Below are 15,143 nucleotides of genomic sequence, written 5' to 3'. Positions count from 1 at the left end.
CGGCTAATGCTGCCTGCCATGTTGGTGTCACTAATTTGCATTTCAGTGAATCGTAGCTGAGGTGTTTGTGAAGCTAAGAAATCCATGTAAACAATATTCATTTACAATTAAATCTCAACAACTAGATAAAAAAATTGAGATTTACTTCATCACTCTTCTTTATTGTCACTAGAATGAGCTGGTAGAAACAATTCAATACAAGTACATCTAACTAGAAAAAAAATGGTTGAACTGAATACTGAAAAAAAAATGGATACTTTTACTATATGTACCTCTCTGGAGGACCACAGGAAGAATAGCTTACAACATTGTAGGAACAACGGATAGTGAGTGAGTGTGAGTGATTGTTAATGTGGACCCAGATAAAGTCAAAGTCTGGTTGTGGATAGAGAAATTTTTTGGTTTGTATGAAGACGTCTGAAAGCACACGAGTTACGATTCACTGATCACAAACTCCGACACCAACACTGCGTCAGCAAACTCAGCAAAAAAACGCTACTTTCGTGAATACGCCGTTACGGTATATATCTACCCGTCACCATGGCAACCCCCCTGTATTATACCCCTTGCGGAGCGGGCTGGAGTTCGCGGATCTGCTTGATGAGGTACGCCTTCTCGTCGTTGAACTGCTCATCCTCCGTACGGTCGGTGTGGAAGCCGGTCAGGAACTCAACAAGCTTGGCCTGGTTCTTCAGGAGGATGTCCAGAATGGGCTTACTCTTGTTTGGGTTGGCAACAAAGACCTGCAAAACATCAGGACAAGGTTTTAAAACAGCACACACAGACTTGAATCACCAGTCCTGTAGTGAGAAGTAACAAGTGACAAGTAACAATCTTGGCCTGGTTCTTCAGGATGTCCAGGATGGGCTTGCTCTTGTTTTGGTTGGCAACAAACACCTGGAAACAGACAAACAAGGTTTTGAAACACAGACAACAATCACCTTTAACTTGTTCCCCTGTCACTAGAAAGAAAAATGGTTTTGACAGAAAAGAAGCAATAAGTGACAGAACGGGCTTCCTCTTGTTCGGGTTGGCAACAAAGACCTGCAAAACATCAGAGAATAAGCTTTTGAAACAAGACACACGGACTACAACCATCTTTAGCTTGTTCTCCTGTCACTAGAAAGAAAAAGAAAATGTTAACGATTCGCCTGGTTCTTCAGGAGGATGTCCAGGATGGGCTTGCTCTTGTTGGGGTTGGCAACAAAGACCTGGGAAACATAAAACAAGGCAAATGATGTGCCTTGGGATTCTCTGCATCACTCTTAAAGTTTGTGCACCAAATGATGCCACTGAGCTAAAGTTGGGATAGAGGACTCTATTGTCAAAGCCATCCAGAGATACAGTAAGGTTTTTTTTAGTACGGTTCGTCCATGTACTAAGGTGTAACTCATCACCAAGATAACTTGGTTAGTTAAGTAACTAACTCATTAACAAATCTCACCTTACAAATATGGAAAGACTCAAACTGAACATTCCTGCTCCTACTTTTGTATAGCTCACAGTTAAGGTAACCTATTTAACCAATTAACAAATCTCAACTGAAAACATTCTGCTCCTGTCCTTTTGTAGCTCATCATAAGAATAACTTAGTTGCCAACTCATTAACAAACTCATTAACAAACTCATTAATGAACTCATTTACAAACTCATTAAATAACTCATTTACCTTAAAGACATGGAAAGCCTCAAACTGAACATTCTGCTCCTGTCCTTTTGTGGCTCATCATAAGGATAACTTAGTAACTAACTCATTAACGAACTATTAACTAACTCATTTACCTTAAAGACATGGAAAGCCTCGAACTGGATGTTCCTGCTCTTGTCCCTGAGCAGATTCATCATGAGTTTGAGGTTGTCGGCATTACTGATGTATTTGGTCATGGTGGTGAAGTTGTGGCGGTCCAGCAGAAGTTCTCCCAACAACTTCAGGGACTGCCTCTTCGTCACGTAGTTCTCGGATGTGAGCAACTGCTGGTAGTGGTCAAAGACCTGCAACAAAAGAATCATGTAAATGAACTGAAAGTACACAGCTTCAATATTTAGAGTAACTTTTCCAGAGACTGCCTCTTTTAAACCTAGTTCTCTGATCTTAGCAACTGCTGACAGTGCCCAAAAACCTGTAACATAAGAACCATATAATCATGTTATTAGGTAGCACCTGTAGCTAAGTGCCTCTACAAGATCTAGAGTAACTTTCCCAACAACTTCAAGGACTGCCTCTTTGTCACATAGTTCTCTGATGTGAGCAACTGCTGGTAGTGGTCAAAGACCTGCAACAAAAGAGTTATGTATGTGAATTGAAAGCGTACAGTTAATGTTGACAGATGAGTAGGCATACAGTCATACATGTAGTGCCCATGTAATATCTAGAGTAACTTTCCCAGGGACTGTCTCTTTGTCAGGTAGTTCTCTGATGTGAGCAACTGCTGATAGTGGTCAAAGACCTGCAACAATAAGAACAATATAATCATGTACATGTACAAATGTAGCTACATTTGGAATAAATTCTTCTGTTGATGTCGATCCGTGAACCAACAAATTAAAATGGTGTGGCCCAATCTTGTAGTAGAAGTTGTAGGGTAGTCCATTCTTTTTCAGTTTTCGAAAAACTGATTTCCATGGGATCCGTGAATCAACAAATTAAATTTGTACATACCTTGTCATAATTCTTTTCCAAGAACTCCGCACACAGGAGTTTGTGTTTTGTCAGGAGATCCTGTGAAAGACGAAGAAGACATTATCAATGAGAACACCAAGGATATTTACTTTTAGTTAACCTGCATCCATAATTCCATTTTCAAGGATATAGTTTTAAGGCTTTACCAATCATGTAAAATATGTAAAAAAAAAAAAGCACATTTCATACGTGGTCAAACCTGTACAAGTAACCACTTTTACGTAAGAACTGGCCACCTGGCCATTTTTTGGGGTTTTCGGAAAAACCTGTCCAGTCCAGACAGGGAAATGGGGCGGAAAACCCTGTCCAGTCTGAAAAGAGGGTCTGCATAGGGGTTCCTGGCAATGCTTAAAACTATTACTAGTACTTCAGACAGCACTTACACTGATATACATATTTTAGATACTAGTAACTCATGTAGTTAAACTGTTCTGTATGTATTGTATGTACAAGATGCCATACACTGTATCCTCTACAGTTGTCGTGCAATAATGTTCTTCTTCTTCATAACTATAGAATCGGCAGCATAATGAGTGACCCAAAGGTGCAATATGCATGCACAGAAAGTCAGTTCTGTCAAATGCAAAGTACCCAATTAACACTTATCTGGTAGGACATGAGGGAGAGAGAATTACACCCATTGTCCATCAAACAATGGATAGTGAATGTCAGTCAATTTCAGGTTGTTAAATAGTGGCAATACATTACAAAGACAGGCTTTGAAAGGTTTTCTTTAAAAAAAAAAGTGTGCAGCACTCATTTTGAGAGCTGGTCTGTTTTAAATCCTGGTTTAATAGAATGACTGTGAAAGGTTTCAATATGAACATGGCTTTAGTACACAATGTTATGATATAACATATATTTTACAATGCACTACAATAAAGCCGAGATGGCATTTTTCAAACCCTAGTACAAGTTGTGAGCTATATAGAACTATGTATCCTTTAAAATAATGTGTTTTATTTGTAAAAATTATACCATAAGGCTAATAGCATGTTCAGTCTCAAAGACTTAAAGAGTAGAAGTTTTTTATATGATCAAGGAGCTTTTATCAAACTCCTTGATATGATGCAGTGTACAGAAGTAACAATGATGGATGATTTTTGTTAAGTTATAATTTTTGTATGACATTGTGTCACACTTCAAGTTGATGATATTTCTGTGCTCAGCCATATTAAAGATAAAAAAAATGTTGTTGTATACTAGTACTTAGTAGCTTAGTAGCCCCATGCAGACCCTCTTTTCAGACTGGACAGGGTTTTCCGCATTCCGGACTGGACAGGTTTTTCCGAAAACCCCATTTTTTGTGGTCTCAATATTGATCATTAACAAAAGCACTAAGAAACCTGTCTATAGTGAACACCTGTCTCCTGAGGGGTTTTCTTAAACAATTCCGACTGTGCATCTAATTGTAAATATAGTAGTAGTAGTAGTGGTATCCATTATTTGGATTATACTGCTGCTGGGATCCCTGACACAGCAGCTGGATAATCTTCACATCACGCTGGATAAGTGTGTGAAATAAAATAGGAGACAACTTCGTTCTTACATGTATAAGCTGCTAGACAAACACTTGCAGTTTGGATTTTTCTACACACTCTTTGCAAGTCAATAATCTGGTAATCTGAACCTTGAATGTTGCGAAAGCGTCGGAGGCGAGGTCGAAGGTGGACATCTCGACATATCTGAAGAAGTCGTAGAACTGGTTGGAGGTGAGCATGATCTTGGCCAGCGCCTCGTGCCTCACGCACTCTCTCAGCATGATGCCACAGTTCAGCGCGATTTCGGGGGTCTCGTAACTGAGGGAAAAAAAAAAAGATTAACATGATACCACTGGACTTAACTTATATTGGGTGCCACTACCTCCCCGCCACCCGAACCACTGTAGCAGCCCAGAAGTCCCTGACCAGCATTGCTCCTCCCATGCTGTCTGGTTCTAGTCCTGTATTCACTAGGAAGAAATAACACGCACTCTCTCAGCATGATGCCGCAGTTTAGGGCGATTTCTGGGGTCTCGTAGCTGTGGGAAACAAAAATGCTCTCAGTACTGGCAGTACATAGCAATCACTCAACAGTCTAGGATGCTACAGTACAGCGTGATTTCGAGGGTATCGTAGCTGGAGAAAAGGAAAACACACAGTCTTAAATTATGTCACAAAATCTGAGGTCTCTTTGCTATAGGAAGAAAACACGCACTCTCTCAGCATGATGCCACAGTTTAGAGCGATTTCTGGGGTCTCGTAACTAGAGGAAAGAAGAACACATGCTCTTAACATGATGCAACAGTTCACTGGGCAATTTCTGGGGTCTCCTAGCTGTGGGAGGGAAAAACACTCTCTTAGCATGATGCTACAGTTTATGGGGTCTCGTAACTGTAGGATTGTAGGATGAAATAACATTCTCTGAGCATGATGCCGCAGTTTAGCGCGATTTCTGGGGTCTCGTAGCTGTAAGAAGAAAACACACACTCTCTTTAAGTTAGCTAATGTCGCAGTTTATGGCAAAATCTGTGGTCTCTTTGCTATGGGTATAAAAACACACTGTCTCAGCATTGTACTACATTTCAGGGCAATTTCTGGGGTCCCATCGCTGTAGAAAGAAAAACACACACTCTCGTAGTGTGATGTTGCAGTTCATGGCAAAACCGGTGGCCTCTCGTTGTAGGAAAAAAAAAAACAGTGTCTCAGCATGTTGCAGTCTATGGCCTAGGATGCTGAAGTTCAGCATGATTTCAGGGGCCTCAAGAAGGAAAAAACACACGCTCTTAGCATGATGCAATAGTTCACTGGGCAATTTCTGGGGTCTTGGAACTGTAGGATTCTAGGAAGAAATAACACACATTCTCTCAGCTTGATACAGCAGTTCAGCACGATTTCTGGGGTCTCGTATACAACATAACATATAACAGCTTATTCCTACCAATGACAAGCCAAGAAGAGATTCAATTTATAGGTAGTAGACTTCACTCAGAGTAGTTAACAAGTGCCCTCTGGCAGAACATGCATAAACTGCAGTACCGACAACACTTTATTCCCTTTGCAGTGAAGCAAAACATTGATTGATTGATTGATTGATTGATTGATTGATTGTTGATAGAAAAAAGCTCACCCCTTCATGAGTGTGAACAGTATCTCCGGTCTGGTGCAGATATACTCTACTGTGATTGATTGATTGATTGATTGATTAATCCATCGATTGATTGAGAACTCACCCCTTCATGAGTGTGAATAGTATCTCCGGTCTGGTGCAGATGTACTCTACTGTGATTGATTGATTGATTGATTGATTGATGATAACTCACCCCTTCATGAGTGTGAATAGTATCTCCGGTCTGGTGCAGATGTACTCTACTGTGATTGATTGATTGATTGATTGATTGATCGATCGATAACTCACCCCTTCATGAGTGTGAACAGTATCTCTGGTCTGGTGCAGATGTACTCTACTGTGATTGATTGATTGATTGATTGATTGATTGATTGATTGATTGATTGATTGATTGATTGATTGATGATAACTCACCCCTTCATGAGTGTGAATAGTATCTCTGGTCTGGTGCAGATATACTCAACTGTGATTGATTGGTTGATTGATTGATTGATTGAATGATTGATTGCTTGAATGATTGATTGATTGATTGATTGATTGATAACTCACCCCTTCATGAGTGTGAACAGTATCTCCGGTCTGGTGCAGATGTACTCTACTGTGGGGGACCTGGTGCCGATCTGTCTTCTTAAGATGTTGCTGAAGATCTGTGCAACGTCTTTCTTCCCCTGCAAGAAAAAAGGAAACAATCTTTAAGATCATAGAAGCTAGCTAAAAAGGTCATGGAAGTCTCATAGCCTTTTCAGGACTTAGGAGCAGTAGGTTGCCCATCCAGGAGTGTCTAGGATATGGCATACGGCTTCTCATCCCCCCAACCGAAGTCAGGTACCCATTTTTACATCTGGGCCGAGTGAAAAAAGTTGTGTAAAGGACCTTTCCAGCCCTCAGCTGTCCGTCACCTTCCATGGTGTAGAGTTTTTGAGAATTGTAAGTTACAATGATGATGATGATGGTGCATTCTTAGGTATCCTGAGAGACAAAATTACTGCCAGAGAGGTCAGAGTAAAAGACTGTGACCACAAGTGTCCAAGTGGCATCCCTGGTCAATCAGAGTTTCAAGCTTGTCAGAGGATCTGCTCCCCAGTGTATGGGTGTCTGGTGCATCCAATTTCTTGTTATTTCAAGAAAAGTGCGTCCAAATGATGCCCGGACGCATATGCCTGGCTAAAAGCCTGCTCTAAACCCTGACAGCATCAAACGTCAGAACCAACAGCTTTCTACTAGTCCATTACATTATTTTCCACAATGACTCAAACATTATAAAAACACTGTCTATCATGGTCAGCACTGACATACAACCATTTCCTCCCAGTCCCTAGGGCAGTTGCTACACAAAATGTACTTTTTCTATAGACAGGGTTGACTATCAGGGCTCGAAATATTTTTTTCTGCATTGAACATTGAAAATTACCTGCACCAGACAATTTCTACCTGCACCACTCTGAATTTAGGAAGTATGGATCACACTAAAATTGTTGAGGAACCATTGCTATGTTTTATGTTATACCTAATAGGTGTTAACAGTCAATGCAGCTAATAACAATCCATGTACACCTACATGATAGGACATTTAAAATGTATAAAGCTCAGTACATGGACCAGTGCAGGTTAGGTGCAGGTAGACACCAGAAATACCTGCACAGCTCCAATTTTACCTGCGCTAACCTGCATATGCAGGTGGTATTTTGTGCCTTGACTGTATTTCGAGCCCCAATGATGTAAGAGCTCCCGCGAGAGTAAAGCCAGCCAGGCAGTCTGTCTGACTCTCAGTATAGATGTATTCTAGTAGGTCAGCACTGCTAGGTTAGATAGCCCCGGTCCCAATTTTCCGCATGTACTAAAAACCATGAATAATTCATGCTATCTACGAAAGAACAGAAAGTAAGTTGCAAATTCGTTTAGTATAAGCAATTTTGCAGCAGAGTGAGTCCTTGAGTTAATGGTTGGAACAACAGTTACTGATTGTAAAGTTGTGCAAGTCAGAGCACATGTGGATGCCACTCGAAGATGGCAGAAAAATGTTCACACTCTGCCTGATGTACAAAAAAGACTTAGTACTAAACTTGTGGACATACCAACTACTAAGTATTTTAATGCCAGCACATGAAATAGTCATGACATTAACTATCAGACCTATCAACCCAGAATCAAAATTTTCAAAAATTTGTACTTCGCTAAAACTTAAGAATCCAAGGCAGGAGAAACCCTGATAAAAACAGAAACTTGAGACAGGCAGTAAAACTAAGTAAACCCATTTTTGTCCTGCTAAATTTTTACCTTTCGATATCTGTGAACCCTGAGAAAAATGGATCCAAGAGTAAAACTATCCCTTTTTTGTCTTGCTAAATTTTATCTTTGATTTCCATGAACCATGGAAGTACCTTCCTGTGGCCTAATGGAGGAAGGATGGATGTAACGGATGCAGTCTAGTGTAGCGAGGGAAATGTCACGGGACTGGGATGGGTTTAATCATGTACTTCACAGGTCACAAAGCAGGACGTTGTACAGGCAGAACCAAGTTTTGTACTAGACAACCAGTATGTACTGTATAATATCTAAATATTTGCAGATGCGTACATGAAGTTTACATGGCCTCAATGATGTGAGCCACAATAGTTATGCCTTGGTCACAATTACAAACAAGGGCCCCAGAAATTAGTTAATGAGCTGGGTTTTTTTTCCTTGATTGGCAACACCCCCCTTGCAACTGTGGACAAGTCCCATGTTGTAAGTCATTAAGAAGAAAAAAACTAAATTGGATAGAAATGTTTGTAGAGTTAGAGGTTAGAGTAGAAAATTATCATACCACCCTGACCTTCCTGAAATGAGAGTCTATGAACTTACCTAGTAGTAGTTGGTTTTATGTAGGTGATTATACAGCCGAATAAATCAAATCAAATCAAATGAAAGAACTGTTGGGCATTGACCATTGATTGGCCAAAGGTAGAGCTTTGTTGGCTATTTTAGTCATTGACTTTGTCAAACCTTCAGTGGCTATAATAACTTCCATAGATTAAAGAAAGCTCACCTCGAAGTCTATCTTGTGCAGGTTGTTGATGAGAGTGATAATCATGTCCGAGTTGTACATCTCCTGAGACAGCTGTGCCACCAGCTCTGTCACAGGCTCCTGGTGCTCTGTACCATACAGGATGTTCTTCATCGCTACCAGTGTCTTAGATGCCTCTTCTGATGCCTGAAGGAGAACGGAATCATGAGAATTTAACCTTGAAACTTCTTAACTGTTAGTACATATACACTTTCATACAGTACCAACATCAACAACTTTTCTTTTAAAACCATCAAAGAGGACAGAATCATGAGAGTTCAAGATTGAAACTTAATTTATTTTTTAAACATCTTTGGACACTTCTTCTAAAGCCATCAAGGAAAACAGAATCGTGTTGAATGAAACTTCTGATGCCTTATAAATAAGGAGCACAAAATCATGAGATTCATACTTGAAACTCTACATAATGTCTTATTGGGCCACACTGACTTAATCTTATGGATGACATCCTCTGGAGACCCCAAAACTAATGCATGAGGGTAAGAAATGACGATGTTGCTAAACCACAGGACTTAAAACATCCAGTCCATTCTGTTCACCTCTAGTAAGACTGTAAAGCTTAAGGTGCCCTCTCACTGCACTTGCATCAAGATTGCGTCACTGCGGGGTTCATTCACTGCGTCACTGTTTCGTTATTTTCTCCGATTTTTTATAAACCAGATATTACGTAATACGTGAAAGTATGACTTAGAAGACGACAAAACACACAAAGAGTAAGGAAATTCGTTCTTAAATGTCTCTGAAATTTGTTGAGTATCTTTCGAACCACGCAGTGACGCGTGACGCAAGTGCAGTGAGTGTACACCTTAAGAGACTAGCTAAACTAGAGGCTCTTATTTATAGTCTTAACGTCCCTACATTAATGCTAGCTTTTGGTTGAAGCCTTTCCCACCTTTTCCGTCTTCTTGTCAGGTAGGTCCTTCCGTTTCAGGACCTCCATGGCGTCTCGGAGCGTCTTGGCCAGCTCGGCCGGGCTCTTCTGGGACTTGCCGAACAGCGGCATGATGGGTAATGCCTCAGGGCACTGTGGGATAGATTCTCTCTATCAGCGACAATGCCTCAACAGAGTCAACTGTAGAGGAAATATGGGAACAGTTTTAGAGATTTCTTAAGAAAGTATATTGGATTGAAATACACATGAAGATGTAATTTTACTTCAAATATTACTAGTAACTCATGCATAACACATAACACATCACAAAAATAGAAAATGATTCCACATAAGAAAGGAGCTTCTCTTCTCCACAAGTTCCGAAGAGAAGTCCATTTCCTGTCTATGTATACTCACAGACAGCACAAACACAATATATGGAGTAGCAGTAATGTAATACACATGTAAGTACAATAATCTTCATCAAAAAGAAAAACATTGACAGTTTTGTTTGCTTTTGTTCAGCCAAAAATCCATTATCTACTCGAATGTTCGACATTAAAGCAATGCCTGAGATGAAGCATCACAAGCTTTTCGGTTAGCTGAACCCACAGATATACTAGTAATCCAAACATGAATCATTCATAGATAAAAAAGGTTGAGTTCTATCTAGCTTCTCTGAACATTCTTATTGGTATTCAGACATGGAGCTACGTCTAGACTTCAAGGATTTATAGCTGAAACATAGGAGTCGTCTGGAGGTTTGGAAGATACCCAAGATCAATGTGCAATCAGCCAGAGGAGAATTCTGGACATCTTGCTGTATTACTTGGGCTATATCCAACCACAAGTTACACTTGCATGTTGTAGGTACAATGTATGTACTTCCAACATGGGTGGCATATGGTGGACAGCGACCCAGCAGTTGGATCACTGGTTCAGGGTTCAAATCCAATCTGAGTCCGAAACTTGAATTGTAACCACACAGTAATTCTGCCAAGCAAGATCAAATTGTATTTCTTGATCCATGGATTTAAATCAAAACTGTGAATAAAGACTAAAGCAGAATGCTGTACTGGAAGATAAACAGAGTCTGAGAAAAAGCTCAAAAGTTAAGTCTGTACCTTGTCACAGTTTCAGGTGCTCAGGGAATACAGTCAAACCTGTATTAGGGGCCACCTCTACAGAGGGGCCACCTGTCCATAGTGGCCACTTTTTGTCGGTCCCTTGGGTATCTTATCTACAAGTTGTCACCTCTATACAGAGGCCACCTGTCTATAGTGGCCAAATTTGTCCGGTCCTTTGAGTGGCCGCTATAGACAGGTTTGACTGTATCTATTGGGTACACTCGAGTTTGTTTTTTCTCACAGCCCTGCCTTTATTATAATTACCTTTCTCTCTTGTCTGCTTTTCAGTGCAAATTAACTAAGTTTAAAATCAGTTTAGATGAAAATAAAATCTCTGACAACTAAGGAAAGGAATTGGTGCAGCCTTTGATTCAGTTTGAATGATAAAATATGGCAATAAAATCTCCCTAACCATAGTCCACATTCAGTAACGCGGCCATAAAACGATTTTTCATTGATAACAAAAGGTCAACCATTCAGCAGCATGAACAAGCATAATAGTAATATATTACATATTCAAGCAGTGGTAGAATTTGGTTTAAATGCCTTAGCATCTAGGTTCTGGTACTGGAGGGTGTGTGTGTGTGTGTGTGTGAGTGTATTATGTGTGTGTGTGAGTGTATTATGTGTGTGTGCGTGTGTGTATTACATGTGTGTGTATTCTGTGTGTGTGTGTGTGTGTGCATGTGTGTCTCTGCGTGTTTGTTTGTGTGTGTGTGTGTGTGCATGTGTCTGTGAGTCTGTGTGTGTTTCCACAAAATACTCTGTACCGCATTGCCATACTCAGTCTGTCCTTTGATGCACTTTGCTTCTGATTCATTCCGAGGGCTGACACTTCCTATGCATCAGACTCTAGTCACATAGGGAACAGTATCGGGGCCCAAAATACTTTTTCTAGTTTCTGAAATTAAATATGATTCACACTACCAGGCCTTCATGTATGGACATTTGTAGTACGTTGGAATCATCAAGCTTGTCATATCATTAGATAATTGTTAATAACATACTTTTCTTGTGATTTGGGAAGCTTTATCAGGGAAGACCAGGTTGAAGGTAGATCTTGAAATTAAGCATTAGTTTTTTTAGTACTTATGAAAATAACAAAACAAAAATGCTAGCCTACTAGTACCAAGCACCAAGGCCTTTATATTGGTAATTTTTTCCTTTGGGTTTTTATATATGTATTATTGCTATAAAGGCTAATTGCTTAGGAATCAATTTGATGATGTGACAATCTATTTCTACTGTCTGACCATGCCAACTACAGAATAAGGGCAATCCACAGCAGACTCCAGGGACTCAATCAAAGTGCATGACACATATCCCTCCGTGACTGAAATAGCCAAAAGGCCTTCAGCGCTAGAAAATAGGGCAAGTGGGGCTCGAAATAGAAATCATAAGATACGCCAAAAAGCAGTGACTCAAGAAACTGGATATGATTTTGGATAAGATTTTCCAAAATCATACCCAGTTGCTTGACCTGCGTAACTGCTTTTTGGTGTATCCTATATTACTTGGATGTCTAACCTTCATCAACATATCAAGAAATCAAAACAGTTCAAGGATGCCTTGTTAGTTCAACCTTCTTAGTTAGCTAAACTGGTAGAAGCCTCACAGTTAAGCTTCTGGTTTCAATTCATTGGCAACTGGGAGACACCCCCTCTCAGTTCAAAACCCAGGAGGGCATATTGGTTGGGGCTGCAATTGTGTTTATATAGGGTTCCTGTGTTCAAGGAGGTGACTCAATCATGTTACAAGGGAAAGACTAGTAGAAACCAGTTCCCTGTGAAAATAAACCCTGCTACTGAAATAGCAAGGAAAGTTGCTGCCCTATATGTGCCATCCTCTGTTGTAACCATTAGCCAGCGAAAAGATTTATTCAGCAGTGCAAGAAGTACAACAACTTGTATTGTCGACTCTCATAATTCTTCTACAACAGTACAAGCAGCTACACCTTACAAAAACAGTGAACCTAATTCTAATGCAGCATCAGTAATCCCTGAGGTATGCACACTTCTGATATCCAGGTGTTTAAGGACACACAAAAGGCTCCAATCTTACCTGCACCAACCTGGACGCTCAAAGGTGTAATTTCCAGTTCTTCTAACACGTAAAAGCCTTCAATGGTATAACAAGTTAAGGGAAGGCATATCAAAGGACTAACGTAACGCACAAACAGTGTTACACACTTTAAACATTGGCTTCTTACTTAGTGACCTGATTACAATGAACAAAGGAGGCAATGTGTTTGCTGACGTAGGTCCGTAATAATCTGAAGATTGGCCTTAATCTTTCTCAAATGTTGTAATGTTAGTGTTACAAACACATACATCACGGTCTTTTTCTCAAGCCAGTGCTACTATACTTGTGGATTTCTCGCCATCTGAACAGGAAAATAGTTCGTAGTAATCAGTTTCGGGGGCAAAAATAGCTGGTTGGGAATATTTCTGGGTCAGTGCCAGGGCTCAAAATTCATTTTTGGGAACTTAAAGAATTAAATAAAGGTGCACATAACAAAATGGGTTCACAGGTAGAGAGAAGGGGTGGGTACTGGTACAGAAAATTCAGGTACAGGTTCAGGTCCAAAGGATCAGGTTCAGGTCCAGACCTAAACTTGGACCTGAGTCACCTGACTGTCGGTGAAAACTAGTGAATGGGCGATACACATACATTTCGGTATGAATGAATCTGTTTAGTGGAGTATCTGACTCCCACTGGTGTTTTAGAACCAAATCTTCATGTAGGCAATAGAAACTGCCTGAACAAGTTTGACTGTAGAAACATGGTAGAAATGACTATCAACTTAACAGTCTCTACTTTTTCGATCATGTTATTTTCTTTGACCAGTACTAATACCCAAAACGTGTTAATGCCTGATGACGTGATATAACTGTTCATTCTCTAACCGGTCCAAGATCCGGCTCACTGGGGGGGAGGGGGATCTCCATTTCTGTTGCCCTTGGGCCACACATTTGTGCAAGCCACTACAGCAGGAGGCTAGTCCGCTCGTGTTTAACTCCCGTTTTCGCATTCTCACTAGTGCTGAGTGCTAAGCAGAGAAAGCAGCATGTACCATTTTTATAAAGTCTTTGGTATGACTCAACCAGGGATCAAACTCACGACCTACCGACTGCAAGGCGGATAGTAAATAAAGAGACTCTTTTTACACAACCAACGCTTTATTCTCACCAACATTTCAGTGACCGTCTGTCACCTTCTTCTGGGCAATTCTGACTGGTTCAGAATTGCCCTGACCAGTCAGAATTGCCCGAAGAAGGTGACAGACGATCACCGAAACATCGGTGAGAATAAAGCGTTGGTTGTGTAAAAAAATTCTCTTTATTCAGTGACCTACCAACCTGATGAAACTTAATTCACAGATGCAAGGCGGACACCCATTCAGCAATTACACCAGTTTCACTAAGTAAGGGACTGTACGATATTTATCAGGGGGGGAGGGCTGGTGCGTTAGGGGGGGAGGGCCATGTTAATTTTTTTTGAGGTGGGGGGAGGGCCATGTTAATTTTTTTTGAGATAGGGGGAGGGCCATGTTAAATTTTTGAAAGAATTGTTTATACTATTTTTTGTTTTGATATCTTGACATGGCCCTAAAACTGATAAAATAAGCCTTCTGAATAGCCTAAATTGCAAGAGCTTCCGGGGGGCTTCGCCCCCCTAGGTCCCCCAAAGTGGCGCTGCCCTGGACCAGCGTTCCCACCAGGCATACGTCATTCCGTCTCGGACTTATTTTTTTCTGGAAAGACGCACTCGGCTCGGCTGAGTTTCCCCAAATATTTAAGTTACAAAAGCGGTGCGCGGTAAATATGTGAAGAATCCAAAACTATACACTTTATTTTTTATTTACAACATTTCTTTTGTTTCAAAAGGACAAAATTTGCGGCAGAAAAGGGGCCGCAATATTGTTGTCAAGCGTCGATCGAGTCGGCTGTGCACTGGCATTGTCGTCTGTGGCACATGGCGCGGCACGCCCCCCTCCCCAGACGGACTGTCGATCGCAGCGCCCAGTACGTTGGGACGTCTTTTCTGGCTACTCCTTCAAGGCTACACCGGCACTGATCACTGCCAAAGACGCAGCAGATCACCGTCCTTCGTATAAATACTATAATATATAACGTTCTTGGTCTCTATGTAAAAAGAAATCCAGCGGTGAGCCAAAGATTTCACGCCCAAAAACGGGTTTACCTGAGGTCGCACGAAACAAAACGCACGCTCGTGGAAAAATGACGGCCCCGGCCTTTGTAAAACCCGGACCGGATTCCATAAATGATA

The 15,143-nt window shown here is 40.8% G+C and overlaps 1 protein-coding gene across 2 annotated transcripts in view; it reads right to left on the bottom strand.

Annotated features, from left to right (window-relative positions):
- Nucleotides 1-394: 394 nt before the first annotated feature.
- LOC118428262 (calcium-binding protein 39-like) overlaps nucleotides 395-15,143 on the bottom strand; it is a 17,340-nt gene continuing 2,591 nt past the window's right edge. Inside the window, exons 2-9 of one of the 2 annotated variants that reach the window (XM_035838276.1) lie at nucleotides 9,748-9,918; nucleotides 8,817-8,981; nucleotides 6,338-6,456; nucleotides 4,311-4,479; nucleotides 2,660-2,719; nucleotides 1,783-1,992; nucleotides 1,152-1,211; nucleotides 395-683 (exon numbers count right to left, since the gene is read on the bottom strand). In XM_035838276.1, coding sequence (XP_035694169.1) covers nucleotides 558-683; nucleotides 1,152-1,211; nucleotides 1,783-1,992; nucleotides 2,660-2,719; nucleotides 4,311-4,479; nucleotides 6,338-6,456; nucleotides 8,817-8,981; nucleotides 9,748-9,858 — 1,020 coding nt within the window. In that variant the 5' untranslated portion in view covers nucleotides 9,859-9,918 and the 3' untranslated portion in view covers nucleotides 395-557. Of the gene's footprint in view, nucleotides 744-1,151; nucleotides 1,212-1,782; nucleotides 1,993-2,659; nucleotides 2,720-4,310; nucleotides 4,480-6,337; nucleotides 6,457-8,816; nucleotides 8,982-9,747; nucleotides 9,919-15,143 lie in introns of both variants that reach the window. The other variant, XM_035838277.1, reaches the window with a different exon arrangement.

This window comes from Branchiostoma floridae, chromosome 12 (assembly GCF_000003815.2).
Source record: "Branchiostoma floridae strain S238N-H82 chromosome 12, Bfl_VNyyK, whole genome shotgun sequence".
Classification (NCBI taxonomy): Eukaryota; Metazoa; Chordata; class Leptocardii; order Amphioxiformes; family Branchiostomatidae; genus Branchiostoma; species Branchiostoma floridae.
Note: the sequence above shows the minus strand (reverse complement) of the source record. Positions and strands in the feature narration are given on the sequence as shown.